This window comes from Juglans microcarpa x Juglans regia, chromosome 6D, assembly GCF_004785595.1.
Source record: "Juglans microcarpa x Juglans regia isolate MS1-56 chromosome 6D, Jm3101_v1.0, whole genome shotgun sequence".
Classification (NCBI taxonomy): Eukaryota; Viridiplantae; Streptophyta; class Magnoliopsida; order Fagales; family Juglandaceae; genus Juglans; species Juglans microcarpa x Juglans regia.
Window position 1 is genome coordinate 19228741 of NC_054604.1, and position 24634 is coordinate 19253374.

At 34.8% G+C, this 24634-nt stretch overlaps 1 protein-coding gene across 2 annotated transcripts; it reads right to left on the minus strand.

Annotated features, from left to right (window-relative positions):
- Positions 1-4427: 4427 nt before the first annotated feature.
- On the minus strand, positions 4428-13859 carry LOC121236103 (putative glucuronosyltransferase PGSIP8). 2 transcript variants are annotated; one of them, XM_041132599.1, is made up of 5 exons: positions 13286-13859; positions 6183-6441; positions 5818-6019; positions 5556-5703; positions 4428-5341 (listed from the first exon to the last, which is right to left on the minus strand). In XM_041132599.1, exons 1-5 carry the CDS (start codon positions 13576-13578, stop codon positions 4801-4803), a joined length of 1443 nt encoding a protein of 480 aa, XP_040988533.1. In that variant the 5' UTR covers positions 13579-13859; the 3' UTR covers positions 4428-4800. The 2 variants fall into 2 exon arrangements, with proteins under 2 accessions (XP_040988533.1, XP_040988534.1); XM_041132600.1 differs by lacking the exon at positions 13286-13859 and adding an exon at positions 8447-9053.
- Positions 13860-24634: the final 10775 nt, after the last annotated feature.

A 24634-nucleotide genomic window follows, 5' to 3' on the forward strand; every position in this document is an offset into this window, starting at 1 on the left:
TTGAGGAAAAGCTCATAAATGGAAAATCAAAAGGGCTTGTAATTAGTAGAGGATTGTTAAGGCAAAGTGATCATCTATTCCCTTATTGTCTCTAGTATTAAGATCTGTTGGGGGCTCTTCAAATAAATCATATGCTTTTTATTGATGATAGTGTCATATTCTGTAGAGCAGATATTGAGGAAAACATAAATGTGCAATTGCTATTGGATAGATATGAAAAAACATTAGGCTAGAAAATAAATAAAGAAAAAACTTCCATAGGTTTTAGTAACAATATGACTGCTAAAGTACAAGAGGAAATTCTGCATTTGTGGGGTGTTAAGAGAGCTCAACAATATGAGAAGTATTTAGGCTTACCTCCAGTTATTGGCAGATCAAAATCACAAGCCTTCTCAGATACTAAGCATAAGCTATAGCAGACACTTCAAAAGGAACAAATGTTGTCTCAAGGAGGAAAATAAGTGCTCATAAAAGTTGTGGCTCTCTCAATCCCCACTTATTCTATGAGCTATTTTAAACTTCTTGGTAGTTTATGTTCTGAACCGGTACCAATGATGGCACAATTCTGGTGGGGTCAAAAAAAGAATGAGAGTAAGATTCATTGGATGATTAGCTGGGATAAAATGTGTTAATCGAAATACATGGTAGGACTGGACTTTAAAGATTTGAGGACTTTTAATATGGCTCTTTTGACAAAATAGGGATGGAGAATCTTGCAAGAGGAAAGTACTATGCTACACAAAATTTTACATAGTTAGATATTTTTCAAAGGTGAGTTTTTGTGACTCTGAAATGGGGAAGACCCTTCATATGCATAGAGAGGCATCTGAGAAGCAAAAAATTGTCTAGACCAAGGATGCAAATGGAGGAGAGGAGATGGTAAGTCTATTAATATTTGGAAAGATAGCTGGATTCTGGGTTATAGAGACTTAAATATGGAGTTTAGAGATATGGGTAAGGAGGATAGAGATGCAATTGTAGATAGCCTTATTGATAATAATACAAAGTGGTGAAATGTTGAGAAGATTAGAGCTCTATTCAATCCAGATATTGCAATAGAAATCATGAAGATCATTATTTGCCCATGAGAGCAGAAAGATAAGTCTATACGGACATAGGAAAAGAATGGAAGATTTAGTGTAAGAAGTGCATACAGACTCTTCAGAGTTAGGCAAAGAAGTAATGAACTAGGAGAGTGCTCAAATGCCTGCAAACGGCAAATCCTTTGGAAGGCTTTGTGGAATATGAAAATACCTAACAAAGGTAAGGTATTTGCTCGGAGAGCATGCAAGGATGGCTTGCCTACTTAGTATAATCTCAAGAGGAGAAATGTTAATTCCGAGGATAGGTGTTGCTTTTGTCAAGAAAGGTTGGAAGATCTACCACATGCATTGTTTTATTGTCCTACCATAAGAGACCACTAGAATAAGCATCTACCTAGATTGAAAGATCTAGATAGCAATCAGAATGTGATGGATATTGCACTGACAGTGAAGAAGAAGGAAAATATGGAAGACCTAGCAGTGTTTTTCTAGATAGCTTGGGGGTATCTGATTTTGCAAAAATAAGATGATGCATGACAAAATTTGTGTAGAGTCTATGCAAGTGATTAAACATGCCTTATCTATATAGAAGTGTCAAGAAAGGTTGGAAGATCTACCACATGCATTGTTTTATTGTCCTACCATAAGAGAGCACTAGAATAAGCATCTACCTAGATTGAAAGATCTAGATAGCAATAAGAATGTGATGGATATTGCACTGAGAGTAGGGCTGCAAATGGTCCGGTCCGGTTCGGTGATGGACCGAATGTTTTCGGTCCATCATTTTTCCGGACCGGACCGGACCGAACACCCAAAGGGACCGGACCGGACCGATAGCGATCGGTCCGGTCCGGTCGGTCTGGCTGAATTTTTTTTATTTTTTTAAATAATTAATAAAAAAATTTATTTAAAATACTAAATTAAATTAAGTGACTTATTAATGTGGATTATGTAACAAACTCAATAAAAAAATATTTTATATGGTCAATGATAATAAATTTGATGAAAATTATATTATTAATTTATATAATTACTATATAATTAACTAATTGATATTATATATTAGTTAATTCATAGAATATTAACAAGTATTAATAACATATTTAAAATTTTATATCGTTAATTGTACAATTATTATATATAAAATATATTTTTTTTTTCATTCGGTCCGGTCCGGTCCAAAAAAAACTTGGACCATAGACCGGACCGAAAAGTTTCGGTCCTCTAAAATGTGGACCGGACCGGATCGGACCGGACCAGTCTAAGTCTCGATCTAGTCCGGTCCGGACTGAAACGGTCGGTCTGTTCGGTTCGACCGGACTGTTTATCACCCTTAACTGAGAGTGAAGGAGAAGGACAATATGGAAGACCTAGCAGTGCTTTTCCTGATAGCTTGGGGGTATCTGATTTCGCAAAAATAAGATGATGCATGACAAAATTTGTGTAGAGTCTATGCAAGTGATTAAACATGCCTTATCTATATAGAAGACCCATAGGGAGCTTAAAACTATTCCAAGCTCAAAGACAAGTTTATTGCTGCTAGCAACCACCACCCCAAGGTTGCCTAAAATTTAATGTGGATGGAACTAAGTTTTCTTATCGTTAAAAAAGCAAGGATTGGTGCTATTCTCAAAGATGACAAAGGAGAAGTACTCACGGCTGCGAGTAAAGTGAAAAATGAGGTTAATGATCTTGAATCTATTGAATTACTTGCCATGCTTAGAGTCTTCAACTTTGTGTTAACACGGGCAATAATGAACTTATTCTTGAAAGTCAAACATGTCAATCGACTAGGAAATGAGGCAGCCCATAGACTTGCCCGCTATGCTTGGAATGTAGACAACATTGATATGTGGTGGGATCATGTCCCAAATTTTCTTTACAAGACTATTTGGCTTGATAAAAGTTTGTAATGTTTCTCATCAATGATATTCATTTTCCCATAAAAAAAAAAAAAAATAGAGAGAAAGGAGAAAGATTACAGAATATGCATGTCTCTTACATATAATATTCACCTCACATTCTTTAGTACTGTCTTAGAAGCTAATGTACCTCTCAAGGTCTAGATTGCTACATCACTGCACCACTCATTCCCTATTTCCTTTAAAGAATCTAGCTCCACAAGATTCCAGGTGTTTGAGATCTCATAAGTGAGATTTTGTCCTATATCCAAATCCCTATTATAGGATAGGACTTTTAGACGTCCTTCTTATATCCTTCTAACTCCAGGTATACTTGGATAGGAGCCATTTAGCCACAACTATTACATTGTAGGATGACAGAGACAGATGTCCAGGGCATGGTCTGCATGCCTAGTCCTCAGTCCTTCCTCGAAAGAGGGTCTCGTACGTGTCTTCAGGCCATACCTTTGGATTTAGATGATATGACCTACCGAGTCGTAATCTCTTATGCAAACCCACTCTAGATGTGACCCTTCAGATAGAGTGTGGACTTCTACATATGATACTGCCACTCTTCTGAGTATTTTCGTGTTGTCCCAACTCTCATACCTGCTCTAGTCTTTCCTAGACTGTTGTTCGGGTAACTCTCGAACTAAAAGAGGATGTATAGTTATTATTCAGTCTAACACATCCTCTTTACAGTTTTTTACTCTTGAACTACTTGATGTTGACAACCTGCAAATTAAGGTTAAAAAATTGTCTTGGTTCGTTGTATTCCACTTCTCTTTGGAGAATTGAAGATGAATCTAGATGGAGCCTTTAAGTTTTATCTTCAGATTTTTGAAATCTACAAGTTTTTTGCGCGTGTGTGTAATAAAGCATTAAGCGAGGGGTCTAAATAAAATTAGGCTGTTGTCCTATAAAAAGACAAAAATAAAAATAAAAATGTTCACCTGTCCGGATGGTGTAGGTACAAGTGCGACCGCGACAAACAAGGACACAAATTCACTGAAGTTCGTGGAAGATCACCCTTGTCAAGTTTTTGGTGGTTTTGGTCAGATGCCGGTTCTCCATGCATGATTACAATATGCTGTTGAGTCTGCTGAAAAACTATAACCCAAGCCCGTGACTCTTTCTATTGCTTCGTGCGAAACCTGTAGATGCCAATTCATCGTTCTAGTCACTAAACGAGAAGCTTCTTCGACGTTTTTGTCGCCTGGATTCTGCAAACAACTTCATACACACATTGTGAAATTTGGGCCAGACTTGGATCTTTCATTCGGTAGTTAAACGGGTTGGTGATTGGGGGCGATGCGCGATTTGTGTTTGAGGAATCTCCTGATCGGAATGCGTGATTGGTTTTAGGCACTTCTGTTGCAGTGCCTTTGGGAGTACTGTATTACGTTAAGTTCACAATCTTTGGAGGCGCACATAAAGACTTCCCTCTAATTTGGATGGAGAGAGAACTATACAATTCAGCGTGTGGATAAAACAATCTTTTTTTTTTTTTTTTTTGGGGTAACAATACCCGAAATTGCTCAGCCAGGAGGGGAAAATGAAAATGAAGGGCAGAGCTCATAAAAGACCAGGACAAAAAATACAACAAATTCAATTATAACAAATGATGCATGGATTCATTGCCGACATTCCATCCCCCCACCCCCTCTCCTCTTCCAGTCTTCCTGCCTAATCCGTGACAGTAACTTGAATGCACCACCAAAACAGAGGAGCCCATGCAAAACACAGCCTCTCTCAGGCCATTTCTATCCACAGGCAACTCCAGTATCTGTCTAAATTTGCCAAAAGACTAACTCCTTTGTTGAGGCATTGGATCATGCAGATGAGAAACTTCTTGCTCAATATAACTTGTTAAATCCTGGAGGTGGCGAAGATTCCCCCAGTCTTGGGAAGAAAGCTTCCCTTTCAAGTGAGACCTGAAGGCTTGCCATGACCTTGACCATGGCTATCCACACGAAAGGTGCAGCACAAAATGCATAGCCAAAGACAGCTAGTGCTCTCACAACCCCATCTGAGTACCAAGGAAATGCCATTACTAGAAGGGACCCAAAGATCCCAAACCACGGGACCAGAACCGGTAGCATTGGTAGTAAAAATGCATTTATAGCTATGGAGCAAAGCGCAAAAGATCCGAACAAATAAAGAGTCCATGCAGGTAGTGGATGAAGAGTGCGAGGAATAATGAAGAAGGGTACAATATAAGAGGCAACAATAGACCACACCGCGATGACTTTGAGGCCTGCTTGTATCAAGGAAATGTGATTCTCCGATCGCCGGTAGCATAACTTGGAGAAGTTTGGCCGTGCTAGACGAGTCAATACTATAATTCCTAGATAAGTTGCAAACTGGATAAGCATCGCTGGTATCTCTGCAACATACCTGTATTTAAAAAAAGAAAAAATGTATTACTGTTACGATTGTTCTCATCCAACTTCAATCTTATTGTATTGATGTGACATTAGACATGATCCTTGGATTAGCAATTATTTAAGGAAAAAATTTCAAGGTTTTATAATAGACAATGACATATCAACATAGAGGGATGAAACTGAAATAGAAGTGCTAGATATATAAAAATGTGCTTTAATCATACCCAAGGGTTTGCCGGCGTTGTTCATGCCATGAAATGCCTAATGGCAGTACGGGCCACGACCACCAGTACCAAGGCTTCAACCACGGTGCACCTGGGAATGTAATCACACTGTTGGGTCCACAGGGTACGCTCCAGCGAAGTCTAAGATCTGGAGCCAGCAAAGATCAAAGCATATTAAGATAACCACAAAATCACAGGTGCAACATTAAGAATTTAAAGGGTGGAAAAAGGGGATAGAAATTTCTCTTTCGATATCACATACAGTAGTACGTAGCATCCATTTGATAGCCCAAGGGAAGTCTGAAGGTTCCATCAAGCTTGGTGCCGTTAGAGGGTGGATGGAACATGGGCCGATCAAGCAAATCTGGGTAGTATCCACAAATAAAACCCTGGTCTGCACCATCTGGATTCTCTCTTCCTCTCTCCAACTCTTTTTTCATGTCGTTGAACACCTCCATTGATGGCTGCATTGGCAGATTCATATATAATAAACTCATTAGAACCATTCATACAAAAGCTTGGAGTTAATTAAAAGAAAAACAAAAACTAGAATATTAATGTTCAATTAACGCTTCCTTTTTTTTTCTCATTTATCCATAGTATAAGTGAGAGCTAGGATCGATTTACTTGCAAGACAAAGAGTCCAGTATGAAATATGCAAGGGTTGATAAAGACCGCACAAAACTGTCCACACTGGAATAATTCATCGGTCTTTTGAAGGAAGAGATTATCAGCATCGAGCATGACAACCCTGTCATAGTCGACTAGGCTCCATGCATAGAGTTTGTTCAATGTCAATTTGAATCTCCTGTCGAAATTGGACTGATCCTCGTATGGATTATTCAAATTCTTAACTCTCAACACCTTCGCCCCATCTTCCTGTTCCCTAGATCACAGAAACACAATCGGTCACTTCATCTTGCAACAACCTTTTTCATGTTACAGAACACAGATCTAACGAAAATAATTTGTTTTGACTGAAATCATGTAGATATGTATTCGATCCATTTAAATGTAAATTTCATATTTAATGTGTCAATTTTAAATGATATTAGCCACTTGAATGAAAATAAACTTGTAACATGACACATCAGCTGGTCTGACTCTGATTGAAAAGAGCATTTCTATTATGGATAACATCCGAGGTCGATTAATGAAATTATATATCGATAAAGATGGTAATAAACTTATGTAATCAATCATATATGGTGAGGCCACCCACTTTTTATTAAAGTCAAAGAGAGAGCTGTAAACATGAAAGAAATCTCCTTTGCCCATCAGAGGCAAAATTGACGCTTGTACCATAAAGGCATTGCGCGCAATACCTAATTACATGTGCATTTTCCGTTCAAAAAAATAAAAACTAAAAAGCGAGGAAAGAGGAGGAAACCAGCCTCACAAACAACGATGTACGTTTGAAAGCAAACAACGTTTCGGTTTCCTATCTGTTTTTGTCACCCACACGAAGATAACGAGAAACACCCACAATAATAATGCCACACTCCCCTTATAATAAAGTCAAGATTTCTGTTCTAACAACGAAAAGACGCCGAAACTTTTATTTGTGTTTTTTTCAGAGAACAAGGACGAGTACACTAGAGGTTCGGCGATGAACCTAAAGGGGACCGGCTTCCTGCCCCCGACTTTTGGGACATAAGATATTAAAGTTTTTTTTTTTTTTTTTGTCTTTATCAAAAAATAGAGATATGACAAGTTTTTGTTTCATAATTTTATTAATGTTGGCCCCCCAAAACTAAAATGCAGGATTGTTTAATCGAATGCCGTGTGACATGTAACTTACATTCATTCCTTGACTTATTGTTGAAACCACCGAAAATTAGTATCTACTAGAATGTCACACGGTTATTCGACCACATCTAATAGTTTTAAGATGTTTAAGTTTCGCACACTTCTTTTAAATATGATGAATAATTTGAGACTCACGTCAAAAAATACCTCTACTTTTATTTTAAAAAGAATGCCCGAACTTCACACTAGAGTATATGTAGCTAACTGTTAGAGACTAAATTGACTGAATGAAATCTTTTGAAAACTTATTATTAAGGAAAGAGATAAAATCAAGATATAAGGCAGGAAAGAGATACGGTAAAAAAGTTGACTTATATTCTTAAAAGAAAAATGTATTACAAGTCGAGTTGGATTCTATTACTCTAAAGAAATAACCTTTATATAAAAAACAGCTCCCCATTAGTCTGACAGGCTCACTCCATATACTCTCTACCAATTCTCTAAAAAGACTCACATTATATTGAGCGATATGTGAGACTACGAGATATTATAAAATATCACTTGATATAGTAAATTTTACACCCAACAACCAATAGATACATATTTTTATGTTGAATCACGTAAATTCTTATATCTCTTTTTATTTAATTTTATCTATTAATTTATTATTTATTTTATAGATAAATACAAAAAATACCATATCGAAATTCGAATCACCAAAATAAATCGGAATGACTTTTTCTCCTTTCCAGTCTGCCGTGCAATTTTTGGTATTAACGCTACCCTTTCTCTTTCTAAAATTTATAGGGAAATCGGATGTGAGGGTAGAGACAGATCATGAATGCTAGGAAATTTATTACAATCCTATAAAAGGAACGATGCACATATATATAGATAGATATTTTCTGAACAACCAATAAAAATCAAGATCACCGCCACTGGTTGGATTGGTTAGGTGAAGTTTCTTAGTTAAGAGTAGCTAATCTTCTTAACAGCACAGGGGTCCATGGCGCAAGTTAGCGCCAGACAAAACAGGACAAAAAAAGGGAGAGCATGGAAGGGGAAAAAAAGAACCTCAGGGGAAAGGAAAGATCGAAAGAAGAAGAATGGGAGAGCGGTTTAAAGAATAAAGAAAGACTCACAGAACTCGGACCCATCGGAGAGGAACGTCGAGGGAGGCAATGACGATGAGATCGGCCTCCACACCGAGCCCGGCCAGCGATCTAAGCAGGACACGTGTGGCCACGTAGAACTCGTAGTCCCTCGGCGTCCCCATGTACAGCATCGTCGCGTACGCATTCCGGTACGCCCTCTCCTCCGCCGCCATTGTTTCATGAGCAGCGAAGAGCAGCAGCAGCAGAAACTTAAAAAACCCGACAACATTCGGCCTCTCTTTCCGGCCCATTCTTCCTTTCCTTTTTCTTGGAGCTCTTTAATCAGTCGCTCCAATATATATTATCCATTATATATATATATATAGAGGAGAGAGAGAGAGAGAGAGAGTGGGGGAAAACAGAGCATTTAAGGTGGTGGGGCTGGGACAATGGGATCAGACTAGCAGTCAAAACGAACGGTACTCAACATAGCTCTTGCCTTTACGATTAGCTTCCATAAAAATGTCAGATAATCAAGACGAGATTCGGACAAGTGAAGCTTTTGTTTCATTTCATATAGGAATTAAAAACTAGAACGGGCTTTGTTTGTTCACAACGTTAGGAGCCTTTTTCTTCTTTTTCTTGTCCGTTTTTATAAATTGTCGTGTACGATGACTGTGTTGGGCGGCCAACTTGAGATCTCGACCGCTTGTTTACTTATTTCAAGTGATCAGAGACGTTGACAGTTATAAATGGATTCATCAATGCCACGTAGCGGGATGCGATGCCTGCCTGCCTGCCTGCGGACTAGCGAAGAGCTTACGCTGTCGTTTCCGTTTGCTTCAGGAAATCTTAACAATTTAACGTAACGGTTCACGGGGGCCCTGGGTGGGACCTCTGGCCTGGCCTGACTGTTTGATCCTAATTGACAGAATTACCCTCCACCTTGGGTTGCATTGGTCTTTAACATATGAAAATATTTTTTATCAATTTTCTCATCATTCTCCCATTATATCAATATTAGATAATAGATTTACAAAAAAATATAAGATAATAAAAAGATGATAAAAATTAAGATAATAAATAATATTACACTTTAACATATTTTTAAGTTAAGCAGATAGAATTGGATATTTTATGTGTCAGTCTGCTGGTCTATAAAAGAGTAGTTCTTATCTTTTGGATGAACTTGTCTTTTACCTATTAGCAACCCTTATGCTCAGAGTGTTCATATTAACTGAATCATTAGGTTGGGTTTAGGTAATGAGGTATTTTTAGATATTTTATTAATAATAAAAAAATAATAATGATAGTATATTAAATAGTAGTAAATAATAATGAAAAGTATGTAAAAAATAATAATAAAATAATAAATAATAGTAAAATATTCTAAAAATATCTGAGATATTATCAATATCCAAACTAGGCCTAAAGTAAAAATCGTAGATACACGAAGTCTCAAATACAAGATCACCACTGAAGTGCATGATCACCTTATTAATCCTCAATTTAAGTTAAGACCTAACTATTGATCCAAAAAAGTGATTCTTTACACTTCTGAATCCGATGTCTACACTCTATTGACACTAACACAATAGTAGTTTTTTTCCTCTTAACGGCTTCATCTCATTTATTAATATTCAATAACTTAATACTATACCCATACATAATATTAAAACAGTTTAATCATGTTTATAGTTAGGTCGCTCCCTACGTGACTTGAACTCATTATGTGAGCATTGCTATAATATTAATTGTTAAAAATTCAACTATTTATTAAAAAATTATAAGAATATTAGATACTACTTTGATTAAACATTTAACCTTCATCATTGTAACAATTTATACTTACATAATTTTGTAATTATTACTTATCAAAAAAATAATAATTTTGTAATTATTCAAACCAAAGTTTTGTTGTTATAGGATTAACAGTTATGGGTTTATTTTAGTGGTATGAGATATTGTATAATTTTATTTTATTCTCTGCAGTTGACCAAAATAAGTGAATTATGTCTATATAAATATATAATTATATATATATACACACACATAAAGTAGGTTTTCAAGGGCCCCAAAGGTTATTGATCAGAATGTAGCTTCTCAAGTACTGACACAAAGTTTGATGGTCCAAGTGTAATGAAACAAGCTGAACTGATGATGGAAGTGTTTCATAAAGCAGAAGAAAAATAAGGTGAACACAGAAGAGGAAAGAGAATAAGCAGGATAAATATAGAGGGGTTGCCACCTAATGATGCCTCAGTAAATATAGAAGAAAAGAATATGGGAATTGGGGTGGCAGCCATAAATCATGTAAAAGAAATTCTATTTTCATTCTGTGTTGTAAGAAAATTTGTGAGGGAAATTGAAGTTGCTGAAACCCTAGCGCCGTGAAAGGCAATGGAGACAGTTGCGGAACTAAATTTGTAAGAAGTTATATTTGAAGGGGATGCACAGATAATAGCAAAAGTAGTGAACAGTAAATATGTTTATAATAGGTGGATAGATCAACAAATACTAGATATTAAAAAGGTTCTATCACATAGGCCATCTTGATCTGTACAATCCATCTTCAGGAAAGGTAATAGTGTAGCACATATGTTGGCAAAGAGACCTATGGAGAGAGATGAGGAATCATTTTGGATAGTAGAAATTCCTAATGAGTTAGTATCTGTAGTAGAAATGGAGAAACCTTGTAATGGGCTATGCTTAATAATTTCTTAATGAAATGTGATCAAGTGGTGATGTTTTTAAAAAAAAAAAAAAAAAAAGAGTACAGACCCAAAGGTTGACATAATTCTTCATAACTTTATCTATATCTGTTTTTAAAAATTATTTCTTTTATTAACACCTTAAATACACTGATGATATATTAATGATGAATTAAAAATATATTATTTGATTGAGAAATGATAGTTACAGTCGTGAATGCGTAAGTGTCGCACAATCACTTAAAATATATATATATATATGAGATTCACAAGAAAAAATAATTTTTAATAATAGACTCTACTTTTTTGCAGTATATGCTTTTATGTACTAGCTCTCTACTCTATTCTCAACTTGATTATATCTTCCATTAAAATATTTATATAAAATAATATTACTCATCATCTCTTTTATTACCATCCTCTCACCATCTAATGATATGATATTAAATAATTATAGACTATTTATTATATTTTACTTATGAACCTATTATTTAATGCTACATCAAAAAATATTGAAATGGTGATGAAAAAAAATACGATAAATAGATATAGATATATATATATATATATATATATATATATGGAAAACAATTGCTTACATTATGTAGTTGACATTTCGCGAGCATGCTCACACTTCATGATCTCTCCTGAATTATGTGTGGTTTGGATAGTGAGTTGGGATGAGATGAGATTAATTGAGATGAAAGTTGAATAAAATATTTTTAGAATATTATTTTTTAATATTATTATTATTTTGAGATTTAAAAAAGTTGAATTGTTTATTATATTTTACGCGAAAATTTAAAAAAAATTATAATGATGAGATGAGATGAAATAAAATACTTTTTGTATCCAAATTACAAACCGGGCTTAAAAGGTTTTTATTATTGAATCTATAATATCGAGAGAATTATTTAATCTTTTCAAGAATATTAAATTTATATTTAGGATAATAATAGAGAAAAGAAAACTTTGAAAATCAAAGTAGTTAAAAAGTGTTAAACGACCATGATCCCGCGTCTTTCTTTCAAAAAATAAAATAAAATAAAAAATCTATAAATTAATATCAAATATTGGAGTCAAGTGGGGATATCTACAACGACCGTACTACGAGTCAAACAATTTTTTCTAACTATGCCTTCACCGAATACTATACTTCTGGTCATTAAAATATCTGAGTTATCCGGTCCGGTCCGGACCGGATCAACACCCTTTCATTGAGAATCCCAAAGGTAAAATATAGATCATGGAGAAAGCCCGGGTTAGATTTTTATTTTTATTTTTTAGCCCTGGCTAGATATTGTTTCATGGTAAGTAAATTTTGTGCATTTTTTATAAGAAAAATTACGATTTATTATTAAAAAATAATTTTTTATTATAATATTTTTTTTTAAGAAAATATATAGAATTTACATAGTTTAGGTTGTGAGATATTCTCAAATATTCTGTAAATAGTAATAAAATAATAATAAAATATTAAATAATAGTGAAAAGTAGATAAAAAATAATAATAAATAATAATGAGATATTTTTAGAATATCTAAAAATACCTGAGTACTCAAATTAGACCAGTACAGATAATTTCTCGAATTCATAATATTGAAACAACATAAAAATATAGCATAAAAAAACAAGTTATATATATGTGATCATCACAAACAAGAGTAATTATCTGTAAATAATATTTAATATCAGAATGGTTCTAACGTCTGACAGCCAGCCAGATAGATGTATATTATATATATATGTATATATATATATATATATATATATTGAAGTGGAAGTTTAGCTTTAGTTGCCTTTTCTTTTTTTTATCCTTACTGTTTTGGAAGGGGCAAAGGGCAAAGATGTGCAACTATGATGTAAGCTTTCAGTAGTTGACCGAAGAGATCAAAAGGACTAAGAATGAATGAATGGTTTCCATGAATTCAACAAGGAATCTAACTTGTTGGGTTCAGTCATATGTCGTATCTGTTTCAGAATATTAGGATTTTTAGGATATTTCAGCACAGAACTGATCTCGAAGATCTTGAAAATCAAGTAGTACTGTAATATATATTTTCATATTTTCGACGCATTTCTATTAACCTAGCTAATAATTAGCATGATGGCGTTTTTATCCATTTAAATCGACGATGATGACAGAGCAGAATGGAAGAGATCAAGACTGACTTACAGAGCACGGACCCAACGGAGAGGGGCGTCGAGCGAGGCAATGACGAGGCGATCGGTCTGGACGTCGAGGGCGGCGAGCGATCTGAGCAGGACGCGGACAGCCACGTAGAACTCGTAATCCCTCGGCGTCCCCATGTACATCATCGTCGCGTACGCGTTCTTGCTCGGCGCCCTTACAGCTACAGCTTCTCCTCCGAGCGCTTCCCTCGCTTCGTATGTCGCCGTAGCAGCTAAAATTAGCAGCAAAGTTCTCACCAAACCAGCAATCTTTCGCTGCTCTTTACCTCCATCCATTTATTCCTCCCTCTTTCTTTGCCTTCGATCCTTTTTTTTTTTTTTTTTGGTGATCGACAAGTTCTTCTCCCTAGCTAGCTAGCTCCGAAAATGGTATACATACGGGGATGATCATAATATCAAATACATGTACCTCTTTCTTTGCAATATTGGTAGAAGGCTAGAAGCTGCGATGGAACTGTGCTGAGAGAGAAAGATGAGAGAGGGAGAAATCAAAGACAGGGAGAAAGAGAGTTCAGTTTCTGATAAACAGGGCAGGCACTGGCAGGCAGCGTCGAAGCTGGAAGATAATCAATCACCCGCGTTTTAATGATCTTGGAGTAGTGCTGCACCTTACAAATCTTGGCCTTAATGAGTTGAAAACTAAGACAGGATTATAAGTCATCTCATCTTAATTTATCATTATAACTTTTTTAAATCTTAATACAAAATATAATAAATAATTTAATTTTTTTTAAATCTTAAAATAATAATAATATTAAAAAATAATATTCTAATAATATTTTATTATCTCAACTCAACTCACTTTAATATCTAAACACAATTTAACACACAGCATTAACTGCTGCGAGCTTGATCAGATGAGGTCATAATCACCAGGTATACATAATTTTGGTAGTATTTATTTAATTTAAGTTTGACGTCTTCTAATTTGTTTTTCAACCGCGGCTGGCCACTTCCAATATAGCATTGGATGGGAGTGACCCCTACGTAGAGAAAACGTCATTTGCATCATGCACCAGCTGCAAGCAAGTTTTCTTTAGCCGCAATTTCGGGTGAATTGGAAGATGATTAGAATATAATTTTGAAAAATAAGGTATAAAAAGTTGAATAAAAAAAATTATAAAGATAAAAGAGAGTTAGAATATAATTTTTTAATATTATTTTTATTTTGATATTTGAAAAAGTTAAATTATTTTTTGTATTTTGTTTAGAAATTTGGAACAATTGTAATAATTAGGTAATGATTAGATGAAAAAGTTGAAAATTTAAAATTGAAAAATATTTGTGTTTGAATGATATTTAGATGTTGAGATGAGATAAGATGAGACGGTTTTAAAGTTTTGTAAAACCGAACCAGGCCTAAGAATCATTTGCACCATCTACTACTTGTAAGGAAGTTTTCTTTAATTTTGATGAATCAATATTCTCTGTAATTCTTTATACCCGGCCTCATGGTCCAAACTTGTCCACGAAGCAACTCGTCTGCAAGGAAAAGTAAACAATGGTGACTAATGGGATGGACAGGTCTGACGCCGCTCGACCGCACCTCGCTCATGGGGACTCGTACAGGGCAAAACGAGAAAAACAGAGAACCTTTGATCTTTTGACATGGGAACATCGACGGACCACTGAAGACACTAGCAAAGTAAAGCAAATCGAAGAACCACGCCGCATTAATGACACCATTATCTAAGCACCATGACAATCACATTAATGGCACCGTCATAGAGGCACACCATATTTAAAAGACTCTAACAAAAGGAACAATAAAAAGGATGTGGGCTCTACAGGGGTAGGCATGATCTGTCCCCCCCAGATTCTGGGTATAAATAGCAATTTTCAGGTACGAAAAAGTTCTCTAATCTCTATACTCTCTCATTATTTGCAAACTTCCAAAAATATTCTACTGACTTTGGCATCGAAGACTCCCCGGTCCTAAGGCTGCCCTCTCCCAATATCTTTCTTCTTCGTTTTTGCAGGCCTAATTTTGAAAACTTGAATTGCTGGAACCTACCCAAAAGCGTATGAAACATGACATTAACAGTAGCATCGTATGTGGGATCCTTGTAGATCTTACGTGTACTTCATAAGCTTGTGACAACCCGTTCCAGACGGATCGGGTCTTCAAAAAACAATAGTGCTGACGAACATGGATGCTCACCAACAAGGAAGCAAAGCTCCCAAGATTGGAGGAGGAGGTGCCTCGGAAGAGAGGCGGGAACATACCTAGGGAGGGGTACCTCCTAGTGGCGGGGTGAGCGCAATATGCCCTACGATGGATGACTGCACCTTATCACCACCACTCGCCTGTATCCCAGCAGAAGGTGAAATCTGAGACAAGCAGAGACTCAAAAAGGTGAAACCAAACGAGCCGTTGGAGTTCATTCCCTTAAATTTGAATCGACCAAAAATCATTGCAAGGATTGGTAGCGAGATAACGCTTGAGGTGCGGAATGCCATGCAGCAACTCCTAGCCAAACACCATGATGTATTTGCTTGGAGCCACGAGGACATGCCCAAAATAGCCCCTTAAGTCATACAGCACAGCCTTAGTGATGAGAACCAAAGTGGGTCTAATCTTAAAAATCATTTGCAAGTTCCAAATGGACCAATCACAAGATCAAGAGTCAAGAAGATCAAGGAAGCAATACAAGGATTGGTGCAATCCACTTGGGATGAAGCTAAAAAGAGCTCAACACTCAAGATGAGTTTGAAAGAAGGAGAACCAATTTTGATCCACTTGATACAAGCTGTGGAAAACATGACTTGGAGTTATTGTTTGAGCTTATTATTATTGAAGGCTTTTAATTTGTTAAAAGATTTATTTTATTAGTTTAGAATAAGTGAGCTTGAGGATACTTGGCTCACATATGTCTTATTTTTTATGAACTAGGATTTTTAGGAAGGCCTTGTATTTTGGCCAAAGGCTTATTTAGAAAGTTACCTTTTAGGAACTAGGGTTTCAAGAAGTTACTGTAGCGTTACTGTAGATGTGTTACTGTAGCGGCGACACTATTCATCCAGGGGCATTTTAGGTAAAAAGAGCCTTGTTTTGGCTTAGAGTTTTAATTAGGTTTTGGTTTAAATACTATTTGTAGCCTCATTTTAAGTTTTAGACAATATTGAATTTTTATTATGAGTTGAGTTTACTCCTCTTGTTCTTGATTGAACTTTTGAATTTATCAAAAGTAAATCACAACCTTTGTGGCCTTCCTCCTTGTAATCTAGGTTCTTGAGACGGTTCTTCAACGGGTTTAGATTTTAATATAATATAGGTTCTTGAAATAAGTTCTCAACGGATCTAGATTCTCCATCAATTGACTTGATTTTGACTTTCTTGGGTGAGTTTTCAAGGGATTCCATTCCTGCGGGTTCATATCACTTAGTGTGGACCCAAAGGCCAAAGGGGTGAGGCAGAAACACCGAAGATTAGCACAGAAAAGAGTGTAACCATAGCTGAGGAAGTGGACCGCCTGCTAGCTGCAAGATTCATCTGGGAAGCCCATTATCTAGAGTGGTTTCCCAACGTGGTACTGGTGAAAAAGTCGAGCGACAAATGGAGAATGTGCATCGGCTTCACTGACCTCAATAAAGCCTGCCTGAAAGACAGCTTCCCACCTCCTCACATCGATCTGATTGTCAACTCCACAGTGGGCCATGCTTAATTTCATGGACGCCTACTCTGGGTATAACCAGATTCGCATGAACTCGGAGGACGAGGAGAAGATCTTGTTCATCACCAACCGGGGCCTGTATTGTTACACGGCAATGCCTTTTGGGTTGAAGAACGCGAGAGCCACCTACCAGCAGTTGGTCAATCGTATGTTCAAAAGTCAGGTCTACGATGATGACCTGTTGGTTAAGAGTGGGACTCCGAAACAACACTTGGACGATCTAAAGGAAGCTTTTTGCAATACTGAGGCAATACCATATGAAGTTGAACCCGGCGAAGTGCACCTTTGGTGTCGAATGAGGGAAGTTTCTATGATTCATGGTGTTAGAACGTGGAATCGAAGTCAACCCCAAAAAGGTGGAGGTCATTCTCAACATGGCCCCTCCTTGAAGCATAAATGAGGTGCAAAGACTGGCCGGGCAAGTGGTGGCTCTCAACAAATTCGTATCAAGATCCATCGACAAGTGCCTGTCTTTCTTCAAGGTTCTCCGAAAGGCACATATATGGGACGGCGAGTGCGACCTCAAGACTCTCAAGAAGAACCTCACAAGCCTATTGCTCCTCAGCCAACCCAGGTGTGCGGAAATACTTACCTTGTAGTTGTCGATCTCCTCCCAAGCAATCTCTTTGGCATTAGTGGTTTTTGACATTTTTGTAGTTGATTTATTGTTTGAATGGGGGGATTTCTATTTTTTGGGTTTTAGTCACGAGGTTTGTGGGATTTGTTTTGGGAAAAACCGAATGGTGCCCTTCAAGCAATGTCCGTTGAACCAATCCTCTTGAGTGTGGCTTGAGCGAACATCATACATATTGTTCGCTCGAACCTTCGCTCGAGTGTTGTTGGAGCAAACATCACACAGATTGTTCGCTTGAACATTCGCTCGAGTATGGCTCAACAAATTGTTTGCTCAAGTGTGGCTCAAGCGGATGTTCAGTTTTTGTGTTTTATTTAATTTTAAAATCACAAATACGACTAGATACACATATTTTTCATTTTCAATGTGTTTCTAATATGTAGATGATTTTCAAAACATATTAAATGACGGCTATTTGTTAATTGTTTTAGATTATTTTCATAGCAAATTATGGATGCTACACCATCTCGTTGCGATTCTCCACAAGAGGATGACGTACAGCCGTTGGCATCATCGACAGGTACTTCAGGCTGTAGACCCCATCTAAAGCATCTACCTCATGTGCAAGTGGTCAAGTCCTAATAGATTTAAAAGATGTTGATATACTTAATGAGAGGAGGAGTTGATGATTGTTGAGGCCGATCGACCAGCACGACCTAGTAAAAAAAAGTTATGGACATGTAAACATTTCACCAAAGTTACCAGTGATCATGAGAACCCGCAGGATCAATGCAACTATTGTGGACAATTATGCAGTTGTCATTCGAAGAAACAGAGCACGTCAGTATTAATAGCACATCTTACCAGCTGCCAGTGACATAAAATACACAATGGGTTGGTAGCAACTGATCAGATGAAGCTGAGTTAGGAGACTTATACGACCACTGATGACATGCAGATTAAGAAGTTTTTAATCCCTCAATACAATAAGAAGATATTGAGAGAGTTCTTGTGGAGATGATTATCACTGATGAGATGCCTTTTATCACGGTTAACAAATGAGGCTTCCGCAAATTTGTGCACACTTTAGCGCTATGATTTCTCATACCTTCACGGTATATGGTAATGCGTGATTGTTTGAAGAGGCATGCCAATGTGAAGGTAGTGATGAAGGAAATGCTTGTTGCCACTAGCCAGAGAGTGTTATTTACGACTGATACGTGGACCTCCATATAGAATGTGGGCTACATCTGTATCACAGCCCACTTTATTGACAGTGAGTGGACGTTGCATAAGTGGTTTATCTACTTCAAAGAAATTGTTGATTACAATGGTTCATCCATTGGCAAGGAGATGGATGAATATATAAAGGATTGAGAGATAAAAAAAAAAGTGCTTTGTATCACGGTTGACAATGCCAATGCGAATGACACTGTCATTGATTGGTTTAGGCAGAATACAACGGTAAAGGAGGAAGGAGGATATCATTCGTGAGAACCAGTTTATCCATGTTCGATGTTGTACCCATATCATCAATCTCATAGTTTCTGAATAGTTCAAGGATCCAGAACTTTGTGAGATATGTGAGGGCTTCCTCCCAACGGCTCCGCCAGTTTCAGGCAATAATCAAAAATCTTGAGATCCCATCTTCCAGTATGTTGTAACTGGATGTTTCGAATCGATGAAACTCTACATACATGATGTTGGATGCAGTACAGAAGTACCAAATATCATTTGAGTAGATAGAGGTCGAGGATGGGGGCATGAGGTATGTTTTGCTGGAGTCAATTGGGGCGAGAAGAGGGCTCAGTGCGCCTGCCATAGATGATTGGGCCAATGTAAGGTGTTTTGTTCCATTTTTGAAGTTATTTTATGACATAACTATGTGGATATCTTGGACAAAATATCCTACTACAAACATGTACTTTGAGGAGTTTTCGGGACTTTATGACCACTTGCAACAAAGTTGTGTTGGCAGTGTGGATTTGTTGAATGCAATGACTATGATGATGAAATACAAATATAATAAATATTGGGGGGTGTGGAAAAGATAAACAAATTATTATTTGTGATTGCGATCCTTGACCCCGATATAAGTTGGTGATTGTAAAAAATTGGATTAGAGACGTCATCGGTGATGAGGACACTGATTAGTTTATTAGATCGCTTAAATGTGATATTAATAATTTATATAGCCATTACAACAGCAATGTTCAATCTTCAATTGAAGGTGGTAACTCCTCACACCCGACCAGTTCGCCATTTTCTTGGGATGACACACATGCACATAGTTTAAATTTATTGTGGATACAACGGTATCATCAAATATTCAAAATTGTGCATCGAGAAATATTATGTAGTGTAAGTCTGAGCTTGAGCATTACTTTATTCAAGATGTCAAGGCACCTAGTGGAACATTCCAAATATTAAGTTGGTAGAATGTGAATTCTGGCAAGTTTTCAATCTTTTCCCAAATAGCCAGTGATGTATAGTCATTCCTGTCACTATAGTTGCCTCTGAGTCTGCATTTAGTACCAGAGATCATATCTTGGATGCTTATTGGAGTTCATTGTCTTCGAACACCATCCATTGTCTTCGAACACCATCCAAGCTCTCATTTGCTCACAAAACTGATGAAGTTCAACGCCCATTGGACATTGATGCCGAGAGCTATAAGCTTGAATTAGGTAACTTTATGATTTTAAATAATTATTTACATAATTTTAATGTTTATATTATTTAATTTATAATTTATATGATTTTGTAGACCTAGTGGTGAACTCCAGACTAATTGTAGATGACTGAGACAGAAGCACCGTTCATAATGTAAATGTGTTTTATTTATGTCATGTATCACTTGACTGATGATTTAGAAGTCAATAGTTAAAGGACTAAAGAAAAGATAATGCATCTGATCAGTAAAACTTCATACAAGAAATCAATGATCACTATAGAGTCATCGACTCAAATGTATGGACTATCAGGATTAATGTAGGACTGGGCTACTTAAATTAAATCCAGATTATTATTTATATTTTGGTTCTGTAAATTTAACTTTATTACGAATTTATAGTTGAAAACTTAAATTTATCATTTACACTTTGCACACATTAAATTACCTATTTTTGTATTGTATGTGATTTCTTGCGTACAATATTTTAGAATTTGTAATTATTTTTTTACATTATTTTGTTTTTTTTAAATGGGGATTAATTTTAGATTGGGCATTTGATATTGGGCTATAGGCCTAGCCCCAATCTGAGTAGGGCAAAGCCCACTCCAACTCCAATCGGAGTTCCAAGCTTCGACTCCGAGCTCCGATTGGAGTCGAAGTCGGAGTCGGAGGAAATTTGGACCTCCGACCCCAGTCGAAGGTGGACATTTTGATTCCATCAGAGTCGGAACCCACCTCTACCGTCTGGGCCATTCTTGTCTGGCTTCCCAGCGAGTTGGGTACTACTATAATCACATCCTGATAGAAAAGTCATCTTTGATCACCCCTCCAATCATTTTTTGAAAAGAAAAGAGTTAGGTTGTGTTTGGATAATGAGGTATTTTCAAATATTCTATGAATCGTACTAAAAAAGTAATAAAAAAATAATAATAGAATATTCAATAATACTGAAAAGTAGATAAAAATTAATAATAAAATAATAAATTATAATGAGATGATAATACCTTACCTAGAACAGGCCGTAATTGATTTTCTTTTCAAACTGGATAATTGGACCTGAGCGGTGCTACATTGCCGCCTGAGTGCACCGCTCCAAGTTACCGCTAGGCCAAATTGATATTTTTATTTTTTTTTATCATTTTAAAATATTTTTAAAAAATATAAAAATATATTAATACACTAGTTACTTTCTTAATCATTAAATAAAACAAAAAATTTAAAATAAAAAAAACTGTCAAAATGAGGTATATAATTTAAATGTTAAAGTAGTATTTTCCATTGGAATATACTAAAGATGAAAGACTGTAGACACGTAATCTTCAGCTGCATACGCGTTGTAAATGATGCGACGAGTCAGTGATTCGAGTTTGTATTGATTGAAAGAATATCTAAAAGTAATGCTACAAATTTCCATTTCACTGGATAAAATGTAATACTTTTTATTTTTAGATTATTTTTTATATTTTTAAAATAAAACTTTAAATGTTGATGTGTTATGAAGCATCATTCTATGATAAGAGTGTGATGGTGTAAATCGTGGAATCCTTAGTCATATAGTGCGCATTAAGAATTGGAAAATGCCACTGCCGATGAGACTGGCTACCGACAATTTTCATCTATTGTTTTGTTTTTAATAATTAGAGAATTATTTTTTAATAAATTTCTGTTTTAATTAAATAATTTAAAAAATATTTAAAAAAAAAAACTAAATCGGTGGCCACTGATCTCGGTGGCTTTACTAGCATCATCCTTTAAGAATTTCTCTCTGTTTTTACTTTGAGTAATGCTAGGTTATTGCCCAGCAGTAATCACTGGACTTGTCGTCTAGGCAAAACTTAATTTTTTTTTATTTTTTTTAATACCTTTAAATATTATTTTTAAAATAATATTAATACACTAATAATCATTTACTTAATTAATAAGTAAAAAATTAAAAAAAAATAAATATATAAACGATCAAAATAAATAAAAAAAAATGAGAGAGCTATAATCCTTCTTTTACCTTTACTTTTGTTTAGCTCTAGTGGCCAGTGCGAGAAAAATAAAGGCAACTTGTTCGGTTTTATTAATTAAATAAAGCAAATAAATTATTTTGAGTATTTCAACTAATATATAGTTTATTTATTTTTGTTTTCTTGGTGCAAATATATAGTTTATGTATTTCTTTATATATATATATATATATATATCACACACACACAAAATGATACTTATTATTTGTCAACAACTTCTCTACAGCTTACTAATAAAATATTTATTCTTTTAAAATTTTCGACTTTTTATTTTATTTTAATAAGCTTGAATTTTATAAAAATATTATTTTATAATGTACTAGTAATTAAAATAATTGTAATTTGATTGCCATTGCATCATTGCTCATGCATTGAAAGGTAATAATTAAGGAGAAGGTAAATCCGATCACACACAACTTAAAAAGTATTTTCTCCTACAAAAATTGTGTTTTAAGCTATTTTAGAATTAAAAAAAAATATGAAAAATGATAAACACACACTTTACACAACTATGTTTTAAAATGAAGAGTAATTTAGTAAAATATTTTATAAAAATAACATCGTTTTACAAAAATATCCTCACTTTAAAATATATATTATAAAATATGTTGTAAAATGTTTTGTGTGGATATCAGTACTCAAATATTGGCTTCATTGTATACTGGAACTGAAAAGGATAAAATTTCCATACAATTTTTTAATCCAAACACATTTTTATCATTATAAAAGATACACAATTTTTAGACCGACTCTATTAAATGCTAGGATCCACATATATATATATATATATATATATATATATATATCTAATTGATCTGAGAATAATTTTATCTAAACTCTATAGATATAATTTCATCTCATCTTATTTTATTATTATAATTTTTTTTAAATTTTTACATAAAATATAATAAACAATTTAATTTTTTTATATCTTAAAATAATAATAATAATATTAAAAATAATATTTTATTTAATTTATTTAAAATTATCTTGTTTCATCTTACTGTCTAAACAATTCACAGTTTGAAAAGAAACAAAATGTAATCTAAAGAAATTGTTGGAGCCCTGGAATCCGCAAAAGGCATTAATAATAAGGACAATGTTACCGTCACCAAAAAATATGACTCCTGTATCGTATCAATAGTATAAAATTCTACTTTTATTTTTTGATTTCTTTTAAATCTTTTAATTTAAAAAAAAATATATAAATACTTTAAAAAAATTACTTCTTTAATTATTAAATAAATAAAAAAATCTCTCAATAGCTTCTCTTTATGAGATTCCTTATAATAATTATTAGGAGAACATACCGGGAGGGATCGAATAGTAGAAGATAAGTGGGGCTTTTGCCATCACTATTATATCTATAGAAGAAATTAAACTTGTAAACACATTGATCACCAATCAAACGATCTCAGTCCCCATCATTAGTCAAGGAAAGAATGACATACATGACCTAATTTTTAAAGAAAAATGCTAATCTGTCGCTCATAATGTACTGTTCGGTTTGACCGTTTGGTTAAATATTTTTTTTACTGAATGATGAAATAAGTGATTTTAAATATAGTGATAATTTTTTTTTTATTTTTTAAAATTATTTGAATCTATTAAAAAAATATGAAAAGAAAAATAAAAAAAAATAAAAAAAAAAGCTAAAAATGCTGTGCGGTACACTTGAGCGGACTATTCTTAAGTAGCCCAACTCATTTTTAAATTGATAGTACTATTAAAAATGGGGGCAGCTACAATGCCGCCCCATTTTGACTGCTGGGCATACTGCCCAGCGTAAAATTGTTTTTTTTTTTTTTTTTTTTTTCTTTTCACATTTTTTTAACATATTTAAATATATTTAAAAAATAAAAAAAATACACCAATACACTTAAAATCACTTCCTTAACCACTAAGTAAAAAAAAAAAAAAAATTTAACTAGCGGCCAAATAGAGGTGTCAAGTTGGAGAGGTAAAGTAGACTTTCTCATTAAAAATAGCTATTACTAGGCAGGCATGAAAAGAGACGTTGAAGTGTAATATATATAGATATTTCTAATTAATAATAGAAAATTAATTTTTAGGCGTAGTAATATGCTTGTGACTTTTAATCATATTATAATTACATTTTCAAAGACAATACCCTTAGAGAATATTATATAATTCCAATTTATATTTTCATTGAACTTTATTTCATTTATTTTAACTTTGAATAATTATGAATAAGTAGTAGTACTATCTCATGTTTTAACCATATTATTACTGTACTTGATTTGTAATAAAAACTGAAGCTGTTAAGGTATAAAATGAATTAGTATCGATCCAGTCCGTTGGAAATGCTGATCATTGTGATCAAAAGAAAAGATAAGATCATCAATAGATAAAGATAGAGTAAGAAAGAGATAAATAA

What these genes read in the sequence shown, in the direction of transcription:
- LOC121236103 (XM_041132599.1), bottom strand. Translation starts at nt 13,578, where the DNA reads ATGGATGGAGGTAAAGAGCAGCGAAAGATTGCTGGTTTGGTGAGAACT. An exon ending in CTCCGTTGGGTCCGTGCTCT is followed by an intron (nt 6,442 to 13,285) that starts GTAAGTCAGTCT and finishes TCTGTGATCTAG; the next exon opens with GGAACAGGAAGATGGGGCGA. An exon ending in CTGGACTCTTTGTCTTGCAA is followed by an intron (nt 6,020 to 6,182) that starts GTAAATCGATCC and finishes CTGCCAATGCAG; the next exon opens with CCATCAATGGAGGTGTTCAA.